The following is an 18,082-nucleotide window of genomic DNA, read 5'->3' on the forward strand; positions in this document are numbered from 1 at the left end:
AATATTTTAACTGCTGCGTCGTACCGTCCGGTCGCTCTTACTTCCTCATAATAAAAACGCGAATCCAGGAAAATATTTTTTTTCATTATATTTGTGCGTTCTACTGCGTCGCTTTTTCAAACTTTTCCTATCAGCTTTTTCTGCTTCTCCCTTATTTTTGTAGTGCAGCAATCTGATTCTTACTGAAACGTGATGGGCAAAGGGAGACTACAAAAATTTCGACAATCAGTTACTTGGCTCATTAAATCAGTGCTTTTTCCGATTCTGATCATTTAAGAGCCATTTTAAAGCAATCGTTCTAGGAATTGAAATGTTCATGACATCAATTTGAAGTCAAAGTAGAAAAATTTGAGAACACTTTGAAATTTGAATCGAAATTTCTGATTCTCGTGCCAACAAGCATCAATTAGAGCAGAATTGATTTCGACGCTTTTGAACGTAATAAAATGTTCGATTTTCAAACTTTGGCCATTTTGATTCTAGCTGGCTTTTTGGCTAGTGTTTTCTACATGATTCTGGAAGTTCCTAGTTTTTTCACTCTCGTGAAAATTAACAGCGAAAAACTATGTTGAAATTTAATGGGATGATGGCAGCTGATACGTTATGCCAATTTTTGTGACATCTCCCAACCAATAAATTCGATTAATCAACGATAATTATCTTGGTGCAAATTGGGAATAGATTCGTATTGAAATTTTGGTATAAATTATCATTCTTGAATGAAGTCATATACCGATGATGCTTTGCACCTAAGAACAGCAGCTGGCGAAACCAGATCGCTTGATTGGATGAGACCACAAAATATTCAACCAGATTTGTCGATTCATTAATATAACGATCCATTGAACATCATCGATTAATAAAAGGAGCAGTAGCGTCAGTAGAAATTATCGTTGGAGCGATCGTCAAAAATTTTTTTCGCCAATAAATGAAACTTTCGGTTTTCGAACACTTTTATTGCTGTATACACAGTAGGATCGACATATCCAAGCATTAGAAATCCTTGATGCAAAAAAATATTTAACTTCGTTGATTTAGTATTGTTCAAAAAATGTTATAAAATAAAGAAGCTTCTTCTATAATTGGTTCGTTCTTTGAATGGAGTATTATCTTTATCGATTGGCGCTGACACTGAAGATAGTCACACTGTCAAGAAAAAGGAACAAACGACGTGAAGAAGTTTGTTTATTTGGAGACAGTTGTTATATTCACAGACCGGCAAAAAAGGATGTGAAGTTTAACCGTCTTCGGAGTATTAAATCAATTCATCTAATCTCGATAGTTTCAATTCTATTTGCTTCTTCACTCTAAAAAAATTGTATTTCAGTTGTACAAGATCGACAAAGTGATTTCTTGAGGTGATAAACGTTGCATGTGTGTATTCGAACGAACGAGTGATAGAGATAATTTAATAGATCATATTCTTAGTTTCACTTGATTTACATTTGGTTAAGATTACATCAGGTAATCTAAACAAACTTATCTTTTCTTTATAATTTACACTATTGTTGGAGCAATCTTACTGTGTCTGAGTACGATAAACTTTATTCCCTATTCAATTGATCACTCTCTATTTCTCTATTTCGTTGTTCTCTATTTCGATTAATTTCGTAATGAACTTCCTCCTAAAACTTATCATGTCGATTACCTCAACTCTGTAGTGGTATCTCATTAATCAGTTCTCGAATTCTCAACTTTGAGCAAGTCACAATACATCATCGTCTCACACGAGTCTCGTGAAGATTCTCTTCTCGTATGAGCTTGGTCTTGCTTCAGATCAATTATCATATTAATTTCCAACTTAATGACCGTATTCTAATCGAACTTTTATTTCATTTCAGAAGTCGACATTTCTTTGAAGAAAGAATCATCTCATTTTAAGAGGTATAAAAAATGGGAAAAAAACGACGATGGAAATTTCCTGATGCTGTTTCTTTGTCACACTCACAGTTTTATAACGAATGTTTATAAAAAATGTGTTCGAATTGAAAACAGAGTATCGATGTACAGAAATAACGTTCCATCAGGAAAGAACCACTCGGTCGAAAAACAATAGTATATTACACACCTAGGGAGGGAAAATAGACTACTTCAAACCGCGGGCCGAAGGCGAAGAATTGTCACCCGAGCCGAAGGCGAGGGTGACAATTCTGCCCGCGGTTTGAAGTAGTCTATTTTCCCTCCCTAGGTGTGTAATATACTATTTTCTTGCTCCCCTAGCCGAAAGTACGCACTTTCCGGCCGCATTTCAGGCCGGGAAGAGCATTTTTCGTGGCCGGCTAACTCGGCTAACTTCAGTGCGCTCTGACGATATTTTTGCGGCCGGTGATCCTTTAACATTTCGATATATGAATGTGAAGCCTGTATTCGTTGCCATGATTTTGTTTATTCGTTGCCAAGCATCATTATTATTTGCTTCAAGCGGGCGCGTATAGCGTAGCTTTTATCATTCATGTTATGCGCTATACTGCCATGAACCCGGACGAATAACATACATTTGTTCGTTCAGATGCGAAAACAGAAAATAATGTAACCGAACTAATAAAATGAATATGGTCGTCTGGAATAATGTTGTATTTCCAAATTCCAGGTTCATAGGAAAGCACATATTCATATAAATTGTCAAGTATAGCGGGAAATATTCATATATAAAAATTGTTAACTATCATGGGACTTTGAATCAGACATGTATCAACGAATTATTTATTTGTACTAATAATATTGTTGTATCATTGTGTGATATTTTGTGTGTGTTTTTTGACTTTTTGTTTATGTTTTTAATGCCCGCCCCGACCAGCAAAACCTCGGCTTCGCCTCGGTCCTGCAAAAGTCGGGCGGGCACCCCCCCCCCCCCGTAATTGCTAGTAATTATTGAACGTACTTTCGGCTACGGGATCAAGAAAAATAGTATACAACCCACGGCCCAAATGTTAGATGCCCTGGCATGTGCGACATGAAGGCCTCGGCTTCGCCTCGGCCTTCATATAGCACATGCCAGGAAATCCAACTTTCGGGCCTAGGGTCGTAATATACTATTTCCCTTCCAGACGATTCAATGCCCACTCGGGGATTAGCATATTCGTATTTTTTGTCGAATGAACGTTTGTTTGAGTAAAAATAAAAAACTGGTTAATGAGTTTAGCTCCTAATTTTTAGCTCTCTTTGCTACGTCTCGACACGCTGCCTGTTCTGACTCGCCTAAGCCGTGACTCCTTATCACGCGCGCACCCCTACCCGATGCTGTCAGGGGAAAAGGAAGTGGGACCGCTGCAAGCCCTTCGTGATGACAACAGTGCTAGAGGGAGTAGAAGACTCTCGAGGCGGATAGCGACGGAACAATGTCCAATGAGAAGTGAACAACTTTCGACGTGAAATAATATCAGCGCAAGTTAGGCTGAATCAGAATTCATTCGGATCGGCTATCAAGCCAAAGTAAACGATCGATAATTAAGTAAATAATACAATCAAAATATTTTGTGTTTCGAACAACGCTCGTTTTCGTAATAATTCAATCTTCGATTACGATTTCTGCAGTATGTTTTTATTACTGTGATATTACATTCAGTTAATAAAGAAATCTTGATTTCGTTTTGGTCAGTTGTACGTTCTCTGTAATCACTAAGCGAAAAGACAATAAATTCTTATCAGCAGAATTTATTAGTTGATGTTCCATACGACGATTCTCGTGATTGGCAAAGGTATAATCAGTTTTCAAATTTCCCACTCACGCCTAACAATCCGGTTGAACTTGGTTCGATTTTTAACCCATCGAGTTCATGGCTGAGTTGACGGCGTCCGTGATGACATCGAGAATGCTGGGGTCAGGATTGCTACGAGTTGATGTGTCACCGGAAACAGTAGAATCGTTACGAATTATTGTGGTTAAATAATGGCATGAACACGATGGTTTACTTGTGATTGTGAGAATTTTGAAAAAAATAAATTTTTGAATTTTTGTGCATTTCCTTACCGACGTTCCCGGTCCATTTTCATTGATTCAGCGCTTCTCCCGCTAGTTATCAACGTCGACAGAACTCATCGATTAATGAAAATAAGCATTTTTTAAATACAAATAGTTACGTTTTTACTTACAGTCGTGCCTTGATCGCATCGACGATTGCCTTGACATTCAATGGATCAGGACTCCTGCAAATTTTGATGATTCAAATATTACATTGTTTCTCAAGGTTCAAAGGAATGACAATCAATGAAAATCTCTCATTTGCAGAACGATTTAAATGAATGTCAACGTCGAGTCATTCGAAATAATTTCAGTGGAAAGGGTTACTCAAAATTCGATCAAAATGACTTTCAACTGTCTTTTTGTTTTATTTTCAAGGGTTTTTTCTCACCGTTTGTTGACGCCTGCTTCAGCTTCCTCAGAGTTGACTTGGGCAACGGCGAAAACCAGTGCCACGAGCAAAAAGATTAATCCAAAACGGAAATTCATGATTATTTGGTTGATTGGCTGTTGTTTGTTTCAGTAGCTAAACTTCGAGTCTGCTCATTTGAATTTTGCGTGCTATTTTATACGGCGTCTTATCGCCAGAGTTTCAGCAGTCAGCCTCGTACATTATTTTGAATTTACTATTTTTTTTATTACTGTCGTTCCCGGTCCTATCACTCTTGCTTCCGTCTAACGAAAGATAACTCCTGCGTTAAATCTGAATTTGTGGAACTCGAGCAGCTCGTACATATTTTTCATTATTCAACGATAAAACAATGGTTTAATTTTCATTTTTTCACTCATTTTACGCATGTTGGAACTATCGATTTTTTCCAGTTCGAAATTGTACTAAGTTTTTTCAAATTTTCTTATTTCTGCAATATTTTTTCCATCAATCGAAAATATTTCAATTATTTTGTTTGAAAATATGAGTAAAACAGATTGGTGAGAGTAGTCGGAAAAAAGAGACTCGAAAACATCGTAAATTGGAGATTTCAACCCCCTGGGCGTAACTTTGGGGTGGAAGCAGGCGAGGGGCTGTAACTCTTGTATCTCAAAAGCAAGGATAATTTGATCGCTCTCTTTGTAGAGACTCGGAGAGTCGGAGTCGTTGTACCGCGTGGGTGTAAGTCGCTAATTACACGTCTGAGACCAGTCGCGGTCTCAAGGTGTTCGTTATTATGTGCGCTCGAATGCGAGAGAAACTTTGTAGTTGAAAAGAGAAATGTTGATAAAATAAATGCGGTATGAAAAGCCTGAAACGAAGCGAGTGATTTTAAAATTCATTAAAAAGCCTTGGCTCTGCATGAGAGTAACGTAAATTAAAGCCAATTGGAGGGTGAGTCGGGCGACAGCTCGAGTTAATTTGGATGTAAGTAAATTGAATCTGATTTCTCACGGCTTCATTTACTTTTTCTTTATTTTCAGGGCAACCGGATCGTCCTCACGATTCAATAGCAAACGACATTCTTCCAGGAATGAAAAACTAGTTTCAACAATCAATTGAATAAACAATAAAATCTGAAAAAAATGGAAAAACAAATATTCGTGTGACCCGAACTATCAAAACACTTTGTAGATTTTTCGAACGCTCAACAAACCTGTTGTCTCAAAAACTATAAAAAATACTGCTCATATCTCGAGGTTATAAAAATATTCATAAAAAAACCCGATAGAAAAGCCTGGAAAAGAAATCCGTGCCAGCTTTTAAAAAACATTTGAAAAAATTTTTAAAAAAATTGAAAAATCAGGAATTCGCGAAAAACTAATAAAATAATGTAAAAAACGTTTGACTTTATTCGCATGAACAGCTGGCATTAAATTTTTCATTGTTATTGATAAAAAGAAAAGAAAAGAATGAATTCAGGACTATTAATAATATGCAGCGAGTCGTTAATCTGGCCGGTGGATTCGTTTGGACGTGGAAACAGATGCGTTGACCCCGTGAAGAAAGGCGACGCGTGCGCCACACCCACTCGACGAATAAAAGAGAAATATGCGAGAGCTCGGTGGAGTCTTGGCAACGCGGAGCGTCAACAGGGTCGAGGATGCGCGTACAAATAAAAGGGACATTTTCATCGGTTTATTAATGCTCCTCATCACATCGGCACTGGACCGCATTACTCAATGCTGCCAAGGGTTTTATGCGGCTCGTTTCGAGCAGGTTCTAGTGTTTCAAGTGTGGGTATCGGAGAGGCAACTTGTTTCAAATCGTCTCTCGAATGACCGGATAAAAGTTTATTGTTCCGACGACAAGGAGGAATAAATAATGAGAAAATGAATGAGGATTGATGAGCGGGAATTTGTGAATAAGTGAAAAATCAGATTTCCACATGGTCGTTGCCGATGGTAAAAAATCAACGAGAACTGATACTCCAAGTACGAGACTCGTGGAGGTCCGTAACGAATGTAAAAACACGAAAAAATTGCTCGCAATAAAAGTTCGAATCGATCGCGAGAGTCTTCTCGAGAGGATAAAAAACCGAAGGAATCGCGGCGTTGCCCGCGGACGAGTAATTCATCCGTTGATCAAGGGAGATGAGAATACGTGGGTGAGAAAGCTGGTCCACAGCGCTGGTCAGGATTTATCAGAGCGATATGTCCGGCGGTGACAGTGTGATGTGTAGGCATCGCTCACAGGCCGAGCAACATCTCTCACCTTGGCATCCTCTCTCGTTTGACGCTGTTAGAGAAACCTTTTTTCCTAGATAGCTCGCTGACGGATTTTAATCCTCGTACAAGTTAGCGCAACGACAACCCCTCGAATTGTTCGATCAAATGGCGTCATTTTTCAAAGTCAGATAATGCTTGTTCGCCGGGCGAACTCAACACAGCCGCGTTTAATTATTTACTCTATGCGATTCCGACGATTCCTCGAATTCCAATCGCGGGGATGAAAACTAACATCTTTCTTGAGAGCGCCGCGAGGAGCTCGGTGAGGAAACAAGCTTCGCTATATTTCTCGCGCGAGCGGGGAACGCGGAGTCAGGGGAGAAAGAGCTGTTCAAAAAGATAATCGCTTCGTCGTTTATTGTTGCGCGCGTGAACGCTTTTTCCGATCGGGCACCTGCTCGTCGATTCGGTGAAAATCGGATTTTTCGTTCTCCGAAAAAACTGGGCGAGCCTTCCCGGAGGAAAAACTCAGTTTCGTTGGAAAAGAGCGACGCATCGAGACTGTTTCCGGGAGAAGATCGTCCCGGTGGGCTTCCCCGTAAGCGACTCTCGTGCGCGCGGCTTCCTCGACCCGGGGCGTCGAAGAGGTTGTACTTTTGGTGGCGTTCCCCAGGTCTTTTTAAACCTGGCTTACAGTCCGTGCGCGCCGCAGCGTCTCTGCGTGACCGATGGGACGAACGCAGCGAGATCGAGATGCAAAAGAAGTTCCGCGCGCGAGGTGCCCCTCGTAGTTGCTTTCAAACTCGCCGCCTCCGAAGCGTATAAATTCGCCCGGGTCTCTCGATCTATTAATTCGAGCCGACTTCGCATTCCTATGGGATCCTTCGCGAGTACTGCGATCTCGAGCTCAGCCTCGCGACCTCTCTGGCCTCTCATTCTCATTCCTACACTCGTCCGCGAGCACGCATCCGCGCACGTATATGAAAGTTAGACGCGCCTGTGAGGGCGCGCGCGCGTGCACTTTTTTATTGCCCCCGATCGTTTAATTTATTTGTAAAAGCTGGGGCGATACCTTCCGCGACAAACGGCTGTATGCTTCAGTGACCCCGAGCCCAATGGTTGTTGCCCGATGTTATATGACCTCGCCGAAGATTATTTGTATCGCCGCGGATGCCAACGTGCCTCGCGAGTTTCATTCTTGCTTCGATAGAAATTCAAGCGAGTAATAAACTGGGGGATCAAAGTAAACAATTCGAAAAATCGGAGCCACGATCGGGCCCCACGAGCCCCCCCCAATTGCTGAGTTTTTTATATACCGATTCGGAACGAAACTCGAGGCACTGAATTAAGGCAACATCAACAATCACTTTTTCCGTGATAAATAAAGGATTAAAGAGTCTAAGAGATGAAGAGAATCTCTGAAAAATTCGTTCGCCGTAACGCCGTGAGAGGTTTGAAATATCGAGAAAGGGCCAATGTCTTTCCTCCGTTAGGAGCACCGAGCGCGCAACAGATCGAGAGAGTACGGAATCGTTCCGAGCTCGGCTTATGTATGAAGCTATAAATCTCTCGCGACAAATCGCCGAGTCGTATATTCGTTCTCAGGCTAATTGTTGGGAGGCGAATGCCGGACTCTCAGCGAGCCTCTTCAATGGCGCGGCTTCTGTTTGCCGAGTGAAGCGATCTCGGGGCTCTTTACAACTCGACCATTCATTAAACGACCGTACGATCGAATTAATCGATTACCTAACCTTTTCCTCGAGATGCTAAAAAGCTCGTGATTCCTTCGCCTCAACACCTGCGAACACATTTTCTTATTCAAATCAATCGCGGACACACACACACACACACACACACATCAATAAACAATCTTCCAACTCTGTTTATATTCATCTTCGTATTCATAATTCTCGCTCCCGCGTTCATATCTCCTTCCGGCAAACTAAATTTATTTTATTACCGAATCGCGCGCGCACCGATCGATTGAAACGCGCGCGACATTACTTTCCAGCCTCCTCCGAGCACTCGCGCGCACTCCTTTCACTTCCTTTTTCGATCATTTCCCCTTTCGAGGCTCGTAAAACCGATATGGAAACTTAGCTGTTTTATGGATACATTATAATAAAGTATTGCACGGGCTCGGGGCCGCTCGCACTTCCATTTCACTCGGCAAATCTATTTACCGTACTCGGAGAACCGGTAGCGGCTCGAGCCTTTCTTCATTTCGTCAAAAACGAATCTATATGCCAAGACAATTTGACGTTTTATTCGTACTTTATCCCAAAAGTGAACATGCTGGACCATCGAGATATGTCGTCGAGCGATCCTTTTGCTCCAGGTCCCTGGAGCCGTTGTTCCGAAGATGAAGTTTCGTTGACAGCGAAGCCAGTGAAAAACGAAAGAGCGACGAGCCCGAAGCTTTCATAGGTAGAAGGAATCCGTTTAAGGTTCGGTTAAATATAATGTACCCGGATGCGAGCAGCGAGGCACCGAGCGCACGAGCAGGATGCAAGGACACTCGCTGGATAAGGTCCGCGAAGAGTGCGCTTGTCGTGGGACCTTCGTGGCAACCCCAAGCGGCGATATTTCCCTAACTCCATGGTCTAAGCGACGTCAGGGATCTTGAGACGGATCGACGCTGCTGATGTCGGCGAGATCTCGCCACAAAGAGTTCACGAGATTATTCAAGGAGCGGGATTGGTGAGGAGCTGGCTCAGGGAGCCCTGACACAGCTGTGGCTAGCCCACGAAGCCGAGGAAATGTGCGTGTCGTCTCCGCGCGCGGTCGCGACTCTGATCGCGGACAATACGCACCCTGCGGGTCTGCTCGCGGGAGCAGCTCGAGTCCGCGGAGACTCTGACCGGGAAAGTTTAATGGCCGAGAGTCTTTGCGACGCTTCCGTTCGGCCCGCGAATGTAAATTGAGTGCACCGGTGACCAGGAGCACTTCTGATGGCTGAGGCGCCACTGTCGTCGGCGTTAGCGCCGCGATGACTAATTGCACTGGTCTTGGCGAGTAACGTCGATTGTTCAACGAGGGAGAACGAGCACGGGAGACCAGAAATGGGACCTGGTGATGCGATGAATAACACGGAAATGAAATAACACATGTGGACATCGCTATTCATATTTATCGCGTGGCCTCCTGTAACATCGCTCAACAATTCCTCCCGTTCGAAGAGGATTCCAGGGAGCCTGGATAAGGATGATCTCGATTTAACAGGCTGCGGTCGCGTCCCCAACGAGGACAATAGGAACCTCCTCTTCGCGATGCTGAATAGAAGGAAACGCATACGTGAATTACGCACTCACCTGCTCAATTCTCCTTCGGCTTATTCCTCGTTCTCTTCCTTCCTTGCCTCTATCTTTTCTTCCACCAATTCGATAAATTATTTATGAGCCCGACTCGCTTCCCTCTCTTTTTTATTCTCGTTCGTGCGTGTGTCAGGACACCACACGAAGTATAAGGAATTCTTAGGGAACTTCTGTGCTACAAGATACAACGGTGAAAAATACGAGAGAATACTCGTGTTATGTTCTTGCTTTGCCTTTTTTACCGTTCGAATACACTTTGTCGAGGACACCTCGTCGATGGGAATGATCGATGGATCATTGACCGAAGGAAAAAACGAACTGGACTTTGCTCCCCTCGCGAATGGTAGCTTTTTTTAGCGATCGATCGATCCGCCACTGATTTAACGATCGTTTGTTTTTGGGTAAGATTCAACAAAAGTTTCTTTAATTTTTCTCAGTGTGAAAAAGGTTTTCGCAAGAGCCGTTATCGTACTGCAATCGTTTTGTTTCTATTTGGGACTCGCTGGTCGCGCTTTCGTGTATTTAGTAGGCCACGAATGTGTTGCCCGATGTGTAGTGGCGACGACGAGCAAATTGGCTGCGGGAGTGAAATCACCCGTGGCATTTTCCCGAAGCTAGTAGTGTAGAGAGACGAGCTGAGATTTCCGAGCGGGTATTCCATCTCGCGCATATATTATAAAATGTTCGAGTATGACAGGCTACGACTTAGAAATCTCTGGCAAGTACCCGGCGTTGTCAGGCGTATTATGCTTTCTTGGAAACTGTAAACACTATCATTGAAAACTTCTGATACGTGAGGACTCGTCGTCGCCACCCGGCAAAAGGTCACGACGGTGTCCGACGCGCGCGCAGCGCGACGTCAGACGATCTCGCGAGCCTGCGCTATTCGCAAGAGCCGATCCTACGCGGCTGTTAACGTAAAGAATCGCGTTAAAACCGAGTGCCGTGTGGCCTTTTGGCCTTGAAGTTTCTTTCGTCGAAAATGGATTAGCTTTGGAAGCCGCGCGCAATTACATATTTGCCAATTAGCGAGGAGGAGAAGAAGCGGAAGAGTTGGCACCGAAGTTCCCGGATTCTTTTCTACTTCGATTGAAAGTACGACGATTGTTGTTACAGCCGGCCGCCTGATTGGCCAAGATTTCAATGAAACAACGAGTTGAACCGGCGAGGATGATCAGATGACCCCAGGGATGTTGGTACTCCGGAATACTGGCAGAGGCGAATGAGCGAACCTGCGAGTTTCCGCGTGTGGCAGTAGTTGGAGAACTGATCGGGGACGCTGCTTGTCATCAACGATTAAGCAGGTGAATCCCCACAGTGATCGGATGGCCCTAGTGACATTCCTGGTGCTCGACGCACACGAAAGAGAACTCCGGGGTAAACGGACTTTGACTTTTGACTCGCGCCGCGACGCAGCAGCTCGAGCAGCTCGCGATCGCGTCTTCGGGAGCTGACCAAAAAGGTCCACTTTCTTTTCCCTCAATTGAGTTAACCCCAGAGCATATATAATGAAAGAATGGTGGTTGCGCGCATATGCGGCGATATACGTGAGCGCGTTCCCTGGCAAATCAGCCGGTGCTGTCTCTCGCGGTCTTGTCTCGTTGGCTCCCTGCTCGCGGTCCCTTTACCGTCGACCTGGACGTCCATCCGTACGGTCAAACAATGCGACGTGCAGATTCCGCTTTATTTACTCCCGCTTATATACAACCGAGCGGGAAGAGAGCCCATTGCGCTCAGCGGGTATGGAGCTCCGCGCGGATGTCCCTGATCCACTGGCGCTGCGGTGCACGGCTCCTTTCAACGAGAACTCTCAGAAATCCGGAGAGCTGAAAGGTGGTACTCTCCTGCGGACTGTACTCGGAGCCTGACAGCCCGTGAAGACTCGACATGCAAAGCACGCCTTGTCATTTGCTCCCATCTCCTGGAGATGGTTTTGCCCGGCCGGACTGCTCCGGTGCGTAATCCTTAACAGTCTCATTTTTCTTTACCGGCTCGAATTTTTCCTCGGCTTGTACCAACATCCTCGTAGACTTTGGGGTCAGGCCGAGGGGGCAGCTGGAACAGGAATCGTCTCTTATTCAATGACTCTCGAGTCACTGCCGCGGCCATTTTCAAATAAACCGGCCTGTTTGTCACCTCGTGATTCATGATCGGCTCGCTTTACTCGTGATTTCGCGAGATTTTCGCAATGCCAACAATCCGGAATTCCCCGGGGATACGAACTACGAAATCTAGCATCTTTCGCGTCCATCCTGAAAGGATGGAATTTCGAAGCAAGTACCCCTGGTGTGTTTACAGGTTAACGAGGACGCAAACAACTTCAAAGTCCTTGGCTCACAGAGCCCGGAGAATCCGCTATCAATATGGATTTAAAGTTATTCCCCTCCGCAGGCACTTTGTGTGGTCACTATTTATCATTCTGCCAGCCCTCGGTCTTGTTGGGTATTCTCTCATTTTTATTTATTCTTTTCATCTTTGGTTCAGCTGAAATACGTTCGGGCCCAGGAAAAGCACGTTGGATGAATAATTCGACTGCAATCTTAATCCAATGACGCATGTACTTGGCCATTTCTTCAACAACGTCAAACACTTCTGTACACCACTGATCCTCAAGATTTTCCTCATCCGTTCTCTCTCGCTCTCTCTCTCTCTCTCTCTCTCTCGACGATTAAAGCATCCGCGGAGGGCGCCTCCCGACTTTTTATTCGGCCTGCTTACTCCGGGACTAAATGGCTCGGGAGTCATAAATCTCGCTGGTCATTGAAGATCCGTTTATGGAACTGGATCTGATTGCGTTTAAGTACGGGATGGAGGCCAGCTTGATTAAAAAGGGAAAAACAAATTGGTCGTATTAGTTTAAAATGTTTGCAAATCGCGTCGCTTCCCCTCTCGAAGGACCAAAGTTTCCATCCTTTTTATTCCCACGCCAAAAATATATGCGCTGCTCTCTCGCTTGAAAAGGAAAAAATCGGCGAAAAACATTAAGACGAACGGTCGCGTAACGCATATTCAGAGACTCACGTAGTCCAAAAACAAGGGAGCAGCAGTACATCCGTTCTAAGAAAAGAGAATATATACGCGCAGGGACGTTTGAACCGCGAAGGTCATCGACCGCGTGAACGATCGAGATTACAGCCCGGTAAAGACACGATCGTGTTTCTATAGGTATATAGAGACGGTATAAGGAAAAGTGTGGCTCGCTGGCGACAACAAAGTATTCCGTAGTTGTCCGTGGAGTCGCCGGAATCTACCGATAAATTCAGCACTTGAACGAAATGAGAAGGGGAACGAAAAAGAGAAAGAGCCCCGAGGGAGAGAACAAAAGAAAAAAACAAAGGAGAGAATAATGCAAAGCGGGAGTCTTGGGTTTCTCGAGCGTCGGTAGCGCGAGCACAGGGGACAAGGTGACATTGGCTCGTGTAGTATTTCGCGAGTTCCACAAGCAATATGTTGGCAGTATTTCGTGGGACTCTGGATAACCAGCGGAGAAGGACAGCCACGACGACAACGACAACAACCGAAACGAGGATATTTTGCCTCGTGCTCTGGGTAAGCTGAGAAAAGAGAAGGGGAAGGGTGTACCACACGAAGGCGAAGAATTGCAAGCGCTGGACCACCGTAGAACTCGCTGGCTACAAATTGCATTGTTCGAGCATGTTGGTGCCATCAACGCTCCCTTCTTAATGGCCCCAGTTGCTTTTTCGGTAACTTATAGTATTCGACGTTACGCATGCCACAGCAACGTGGCCCTTCCTTCCTTCGACCCGCCCCAGCATCTCCGATACCTTCGGTACTCCCAGTCAACCACTAATTTTCCTCGCTCCCTTCAATTTCATGGAGCCTCAGGTGCGCGAGGTTCCAGTACCGTTGAACGATTTTATTCCAACTTGCACTTTCCGTCATCGCGCATTTAGCTGCTCAGACTTTTTTTCCTAACAGCAGATCCATCGAAAGTGGCAATTGCTGTTGCTCCAACTCACGACCATTCTTCTGATGGCTCCAATCGAGATCTGCTCGAAATCCTCCAGCCGTCTTGACCGAGAGCTACAGCATTATCAAGCTTTCGAATAAATCCGGTCGTTTAGTAAAATTTGGGTGAGCCGGCTCGAAAAATCTGTCTGGCAGTAAGAATGAAAGACGAAGCTACCGCGAGCAATAAGGAACAGAATGGTCTTGCGGTCTGGAGCTGATGGTCTCTTCTTCCAGCGGTTTAACAGGGAGGCCTAAACCCGCCGTGTCTCCTCTTATTCCTCCTCCGTCTTATCTCCCTATCTCTCTTTTCTGTCCTCTTGTGCACCAGCCGACCATCATCAAGAATTATGATGATTGCAGGCTGCTACCATTTACAGTAGTGCCCTTTTCTCCTTCTTCTTCTTATTCTTCTCCTTCTTCCTAGCGACTCGAGAGCAACGTAACGCGAGATCTGTTCCAGTCTTTTATCTCTTCTCATCTATTTGTCCTTATGCTCGAGAGGATGAAACGTCATAGCTCGCAAATGGTAGTTGTAGGACTATCGTAAACCTGATGGTGGCATCGAATAACGAACTCGAATCGATTTCTCTCGATGGCACTCGTCCTAAGAAATGTTTATGCAACGAAAAATTATTATTTTCGTTAATTAACCTCCCCACGAATGAACGAATTAACAGACAAGCCCGCCAAGTCCTCAGGACGTTATATCGGGACGCAGAAATCATTGGAACGGATCTCGGAGGCACAGGAATCCGAGGGCTTGATAACTTCTTCTTCCTCTATCTTTTGACTGTAATATCTCGTTCAATGGTAGCCACAATGTGGCGAGATAGATAGAGAGAAAGAGAGGAAAGAAGGAGGATGAAAAGGAGATGAGAAAAGTGAGGAGGAGGAGGAGGAGGAGGAGGAGGATAATAAAATGAGAAGAAGAGAGAAAGAGAGCAGTAGATAAATAAAGGGAAGAGGACCAGAACGCGAGAGTGAGACACCCGAAGTATTTTTGTAAGCGATAAATCATCGTGTGCCACCTCCGTGCTCGCACAATGCCGGACTAATCTTCCATCACGCACGCACGATATAACTATGCCCGCATGGCGTCTTGTGATTTACCATCCTTGCGGCTAACCTCTATTATGTATGGCATACGGTGGAAACTGTTGAGAATACCCATGCACCTTGCACTCCCTCACGCCTCTATATAAACGTATGCACACATATGCTAACGAATACAATGCTCGTACACGTGTATTCATAGATTTATTTATACGGATATATATTAGAAGTTCAACCATTTCGATATTCGTGACAGTTATTAGAGGAAACAAGACAAACAAGAAAAAATCTGGTTTTTCGAATGGAGGAAAATAGCACTGCGGGGACTGTTGAAGATTTCCAGTCGTAAATCCGCTGCCATTTCATTCTTGCCGAGGGGCGGAGGGGCGGAGGGGGAGTAGAAAATTTGAGGAAATCGAGTGACAGTGAGTTCAGGTGAACTTGGTCTTTTTTAATTTATTGCTGATTGAGGAATTTTTGAGTCGTTTGGAGTTTCGATCGAGGAACTGAAGAAGGCGAAAGCCTTTGAGGGAAACAGGATCGGACGACTGCATGTGGAGGGAAGCAGAGGACACAAAAGGAACGGAGAGAAAAATATGCTTGGAAATTCATTTATGGGATATTCGTATGGAGGAGTCTCGATATTCCAGTAAAGGTGATCGCGTCGTTCGTTCTAATCAAGGCGGCCATGTATACCGCATATTTCCGTGCTTGAAGCAGCTCGAAAAGCGAGAAGCGAGCCCCTTTTCTATATGAATGGAGCAATAAAAGACCGATGGGGAAATGGCTCTCCGGCACTGATAATTTTTCCATGGTAAACACACATTACGGCAAAAAAGGGAGGCGAAAGGGCTTGCGAAGAGGGATCAACGATGATACAGGAAGAATCGAAGATTCCCTCGAGCACATTTAATCGTATTTCAACCCGGTTGCTACCGATTATTCACCCAGTCTGACCTAATACGGACGTAACTACTTGCGCGCTCTAAACCACGCTTAATCTCGGCAATACGGAAAATCGATATTTCCTATGAATTTTCACTCTCCGCACAAATCAATTCGATCAACTCGAGTAAACATCCAGCTGCTTTTATTCCTACTCCTCCTCGAACAATGAAGATTTATCTTGAGAATTTTCGATCATCCTCGAAAAATTGTCCTCAAAATAATGTTTTTTTAATTTCAAGTTTTCATTATGGTTTTTTCAGCTCGTTCGATCAAATTTAACTCTCTTCCTCGTTTTCAGAACTGTTTATTGACAATGTAATTGAGAAAAAAACTTTTCTTTGACTCTTGATATTTTTTTGGAAAACGAACATTGAAATGATACATCAAGGAAGCTACTCAGTCATCAAAATATATTAAACCATCGTTCGACCTGAGTAGCAGTTCGTCAGTCAACGTCGCTTTTCGTTTTCACGTGGGCGCGTTTATGCATGTTCGAAAACAGATCGTATGTCATTGACAGTTCATCAGCTGCATGAAATACATTGGATCTCAAGAAAAAGACTTTGCCTTTATACGAAAATATTTATGGAAATAAAAGAGTGCTTCCCAATTTGTTTGTAAATTAAATCCTTCCAACAAAAAAAGTTTTCGAACGTGTTTGCCAATCTGCACATACGCTGCTGATACATATGTCATATAATGTGTCATGCTTTATTTTAGTAAACACTCCTGTCATAAGTCACATTCGATAAATTTTAAGCCGGATAAATAATTCGAAATATTTCCTGTTCAAAAAGAAAAATGTACAGCTACTCCGTGATTTCCCATGAGAGGCAATGTTAACTTGGCTTGTCGAGGCAGAAAAGAAATTACAGATATTTCGCGTTACAATTGACCGCGGACCTCAAAAATTTCTACGAATGACTTTTACATTATAATTTAACATTCTGTAAAGTTCCATATTTTTTTGTCCATTAATACTATTTTCTGCTTAACTTCCTTAAAACAAAATGATTTCTATGGGTTTTTTTTTAAAAACGTTGCTTGTCGAGTAGTGATCGAAGAAAAATGGCAGAAATGATGAAAAGATCTTGGATTTTTTATAGTTTAGACAAAAAAATTTGTATCCCGGAACGAGAGAAATTGATGCGGCTTAATTGATTACCCATAAAAAGCTGATAAACACGTACGTTTAAATAGTGAGAAGATCATCCGTATAGCGGTGGAGAAGCGCGGCTGATTTTTGATTTCATTAATGGGTCGGGGGAGCGGCGAGGAGGAGCAGCGCTAATGCGAGACTGTTTGCCGAGCACTCGTCGAGCATTAAGAGCGCGTACATATGCGTTTCTACCTCGACGGGTGGACGTTCAGAGGCGAGATGGAGTCCGGAGCGAGGCATGCGCGCTTTTTCGTAAAACTCGTTTGAGGTGCAAGAACGAGATAAAACGATGAATAGTTGAGAACAAGGAATGGAGACGGAAGAAATGGGCATAAAAATGGCGACACGGAGTTTTTGTCACGACGCTTATTTTCATATTTTTTTTCCTCTGAATTTGCTGCAGGTGTGGCAGCAAATGTTTCGCGTCTCGAATCGACACGGAGAAGCAGAAGAAGAAGAAGAAGAAGAAGAAAGAGGAGGAAAGCCTAGGGCGATCTGAAGCAGAAAATTAACACTTCTAGCCGAGTCTCTCCCAGGAATAATCGCGGTCTGTTCTGTTGGAAGTTTGCTTATGTTAATTCACCGTTCGTGTTGGTATCTCCCTGTCCCGCTTCAAATATATCAATTAACATCGTCATTAAGAAACATATACGCGCCGCGAACTTGTCTCGCTGAGGTGTATACCAGACTCTTCTATTTACGGTAGTGAATATTCAGACTTTGCTCTTTCGCCACGCGAGCCCAACAGCGTCTCGCGATGCCTTCGAATTTTTATCTTTTGGAGCACCGTTCGATGCAATCGTCTCCGAAGCTCTATCTTCGAGATTTTTCTCTCGGTTACCAAGTTTTTCTGACCCGGAGGCAAAGCATTTCTTGGGTGTGTCCGAGCCCGGATTCTCGACTGAAGTTTTATTTATTGCGTTATTCTTTAGAGTTATTTTGAAAGACTGATTTTGGTTATTCGAGTGACGATTGTATTCGTTGTAAATGGAGAGCTTCGCTCGCCGAAAAAGTCGACGAAATAATGTGAGCGTTTCCCACACGTGTTCATAGTTTTGACATTTTGATTCAACCTCA

The 18,082-nt window shown here is 43.8% G+C and overlaps 1 protein-coding gene and 1 long non-coding RNA gene across 2 annotated transcripts; one reads left to right on the forward strand and one right to left on the reverse strand.

The window, feature by feature from the left end:
• Window positions 1-62: 62 nt before the first annotated feature.
• LOC122415925 (uncharacterized) lies at window positions 63-3,639 on the forward strand. Its single transcript, XR_006262023.1, has 3 exons — window positions 63-1,358; window positions 1,842-1,884; window positions 3,157-3,639. It is a non-coding gene; the product is annotated as an uncharacterized lncRNA (long non-coding RNA).
• Window positions 3,520-4,514, reverse strand: LOC122415923 (uncharacterized). The gene is made up of 4 exons (XM_043428526.1): window positions 4,353-4,514; window positions 4,093-4,146; window positions 3,971-4,012; window positions 3,520-3,830 (listed from the first exon to the last, which is right to left on the reverse strand). Exons 1-4 carry the CDS (start codon window positions 4,448-4,450, stop codon window positions 3,761-3,763), a joined length of 264 nt encoding a protein of 87 aa, XP_043284461.1. The 5' UTR covers window positions 4,451-4,514; the 3' UTR covers window positions 3,520-3,760.
• Window positions 4,515-18,082: the final 13,568 nt, after the last annotated feature.

This window comes from Venturia canescens, chromosome 9 (genome assembly GCF_019457755.1).
Source record: "Venturia canescens isolate UGA chromosome 9, ASM1945775v1, whole genome shotgun sequence".
Classification (NCBI taxonomy): Eukaryota; Metazoa; Arthropoda; class Insecta; order Hymenoptera; family Ichneumonidae; genus Venturia; species Venturia canescens.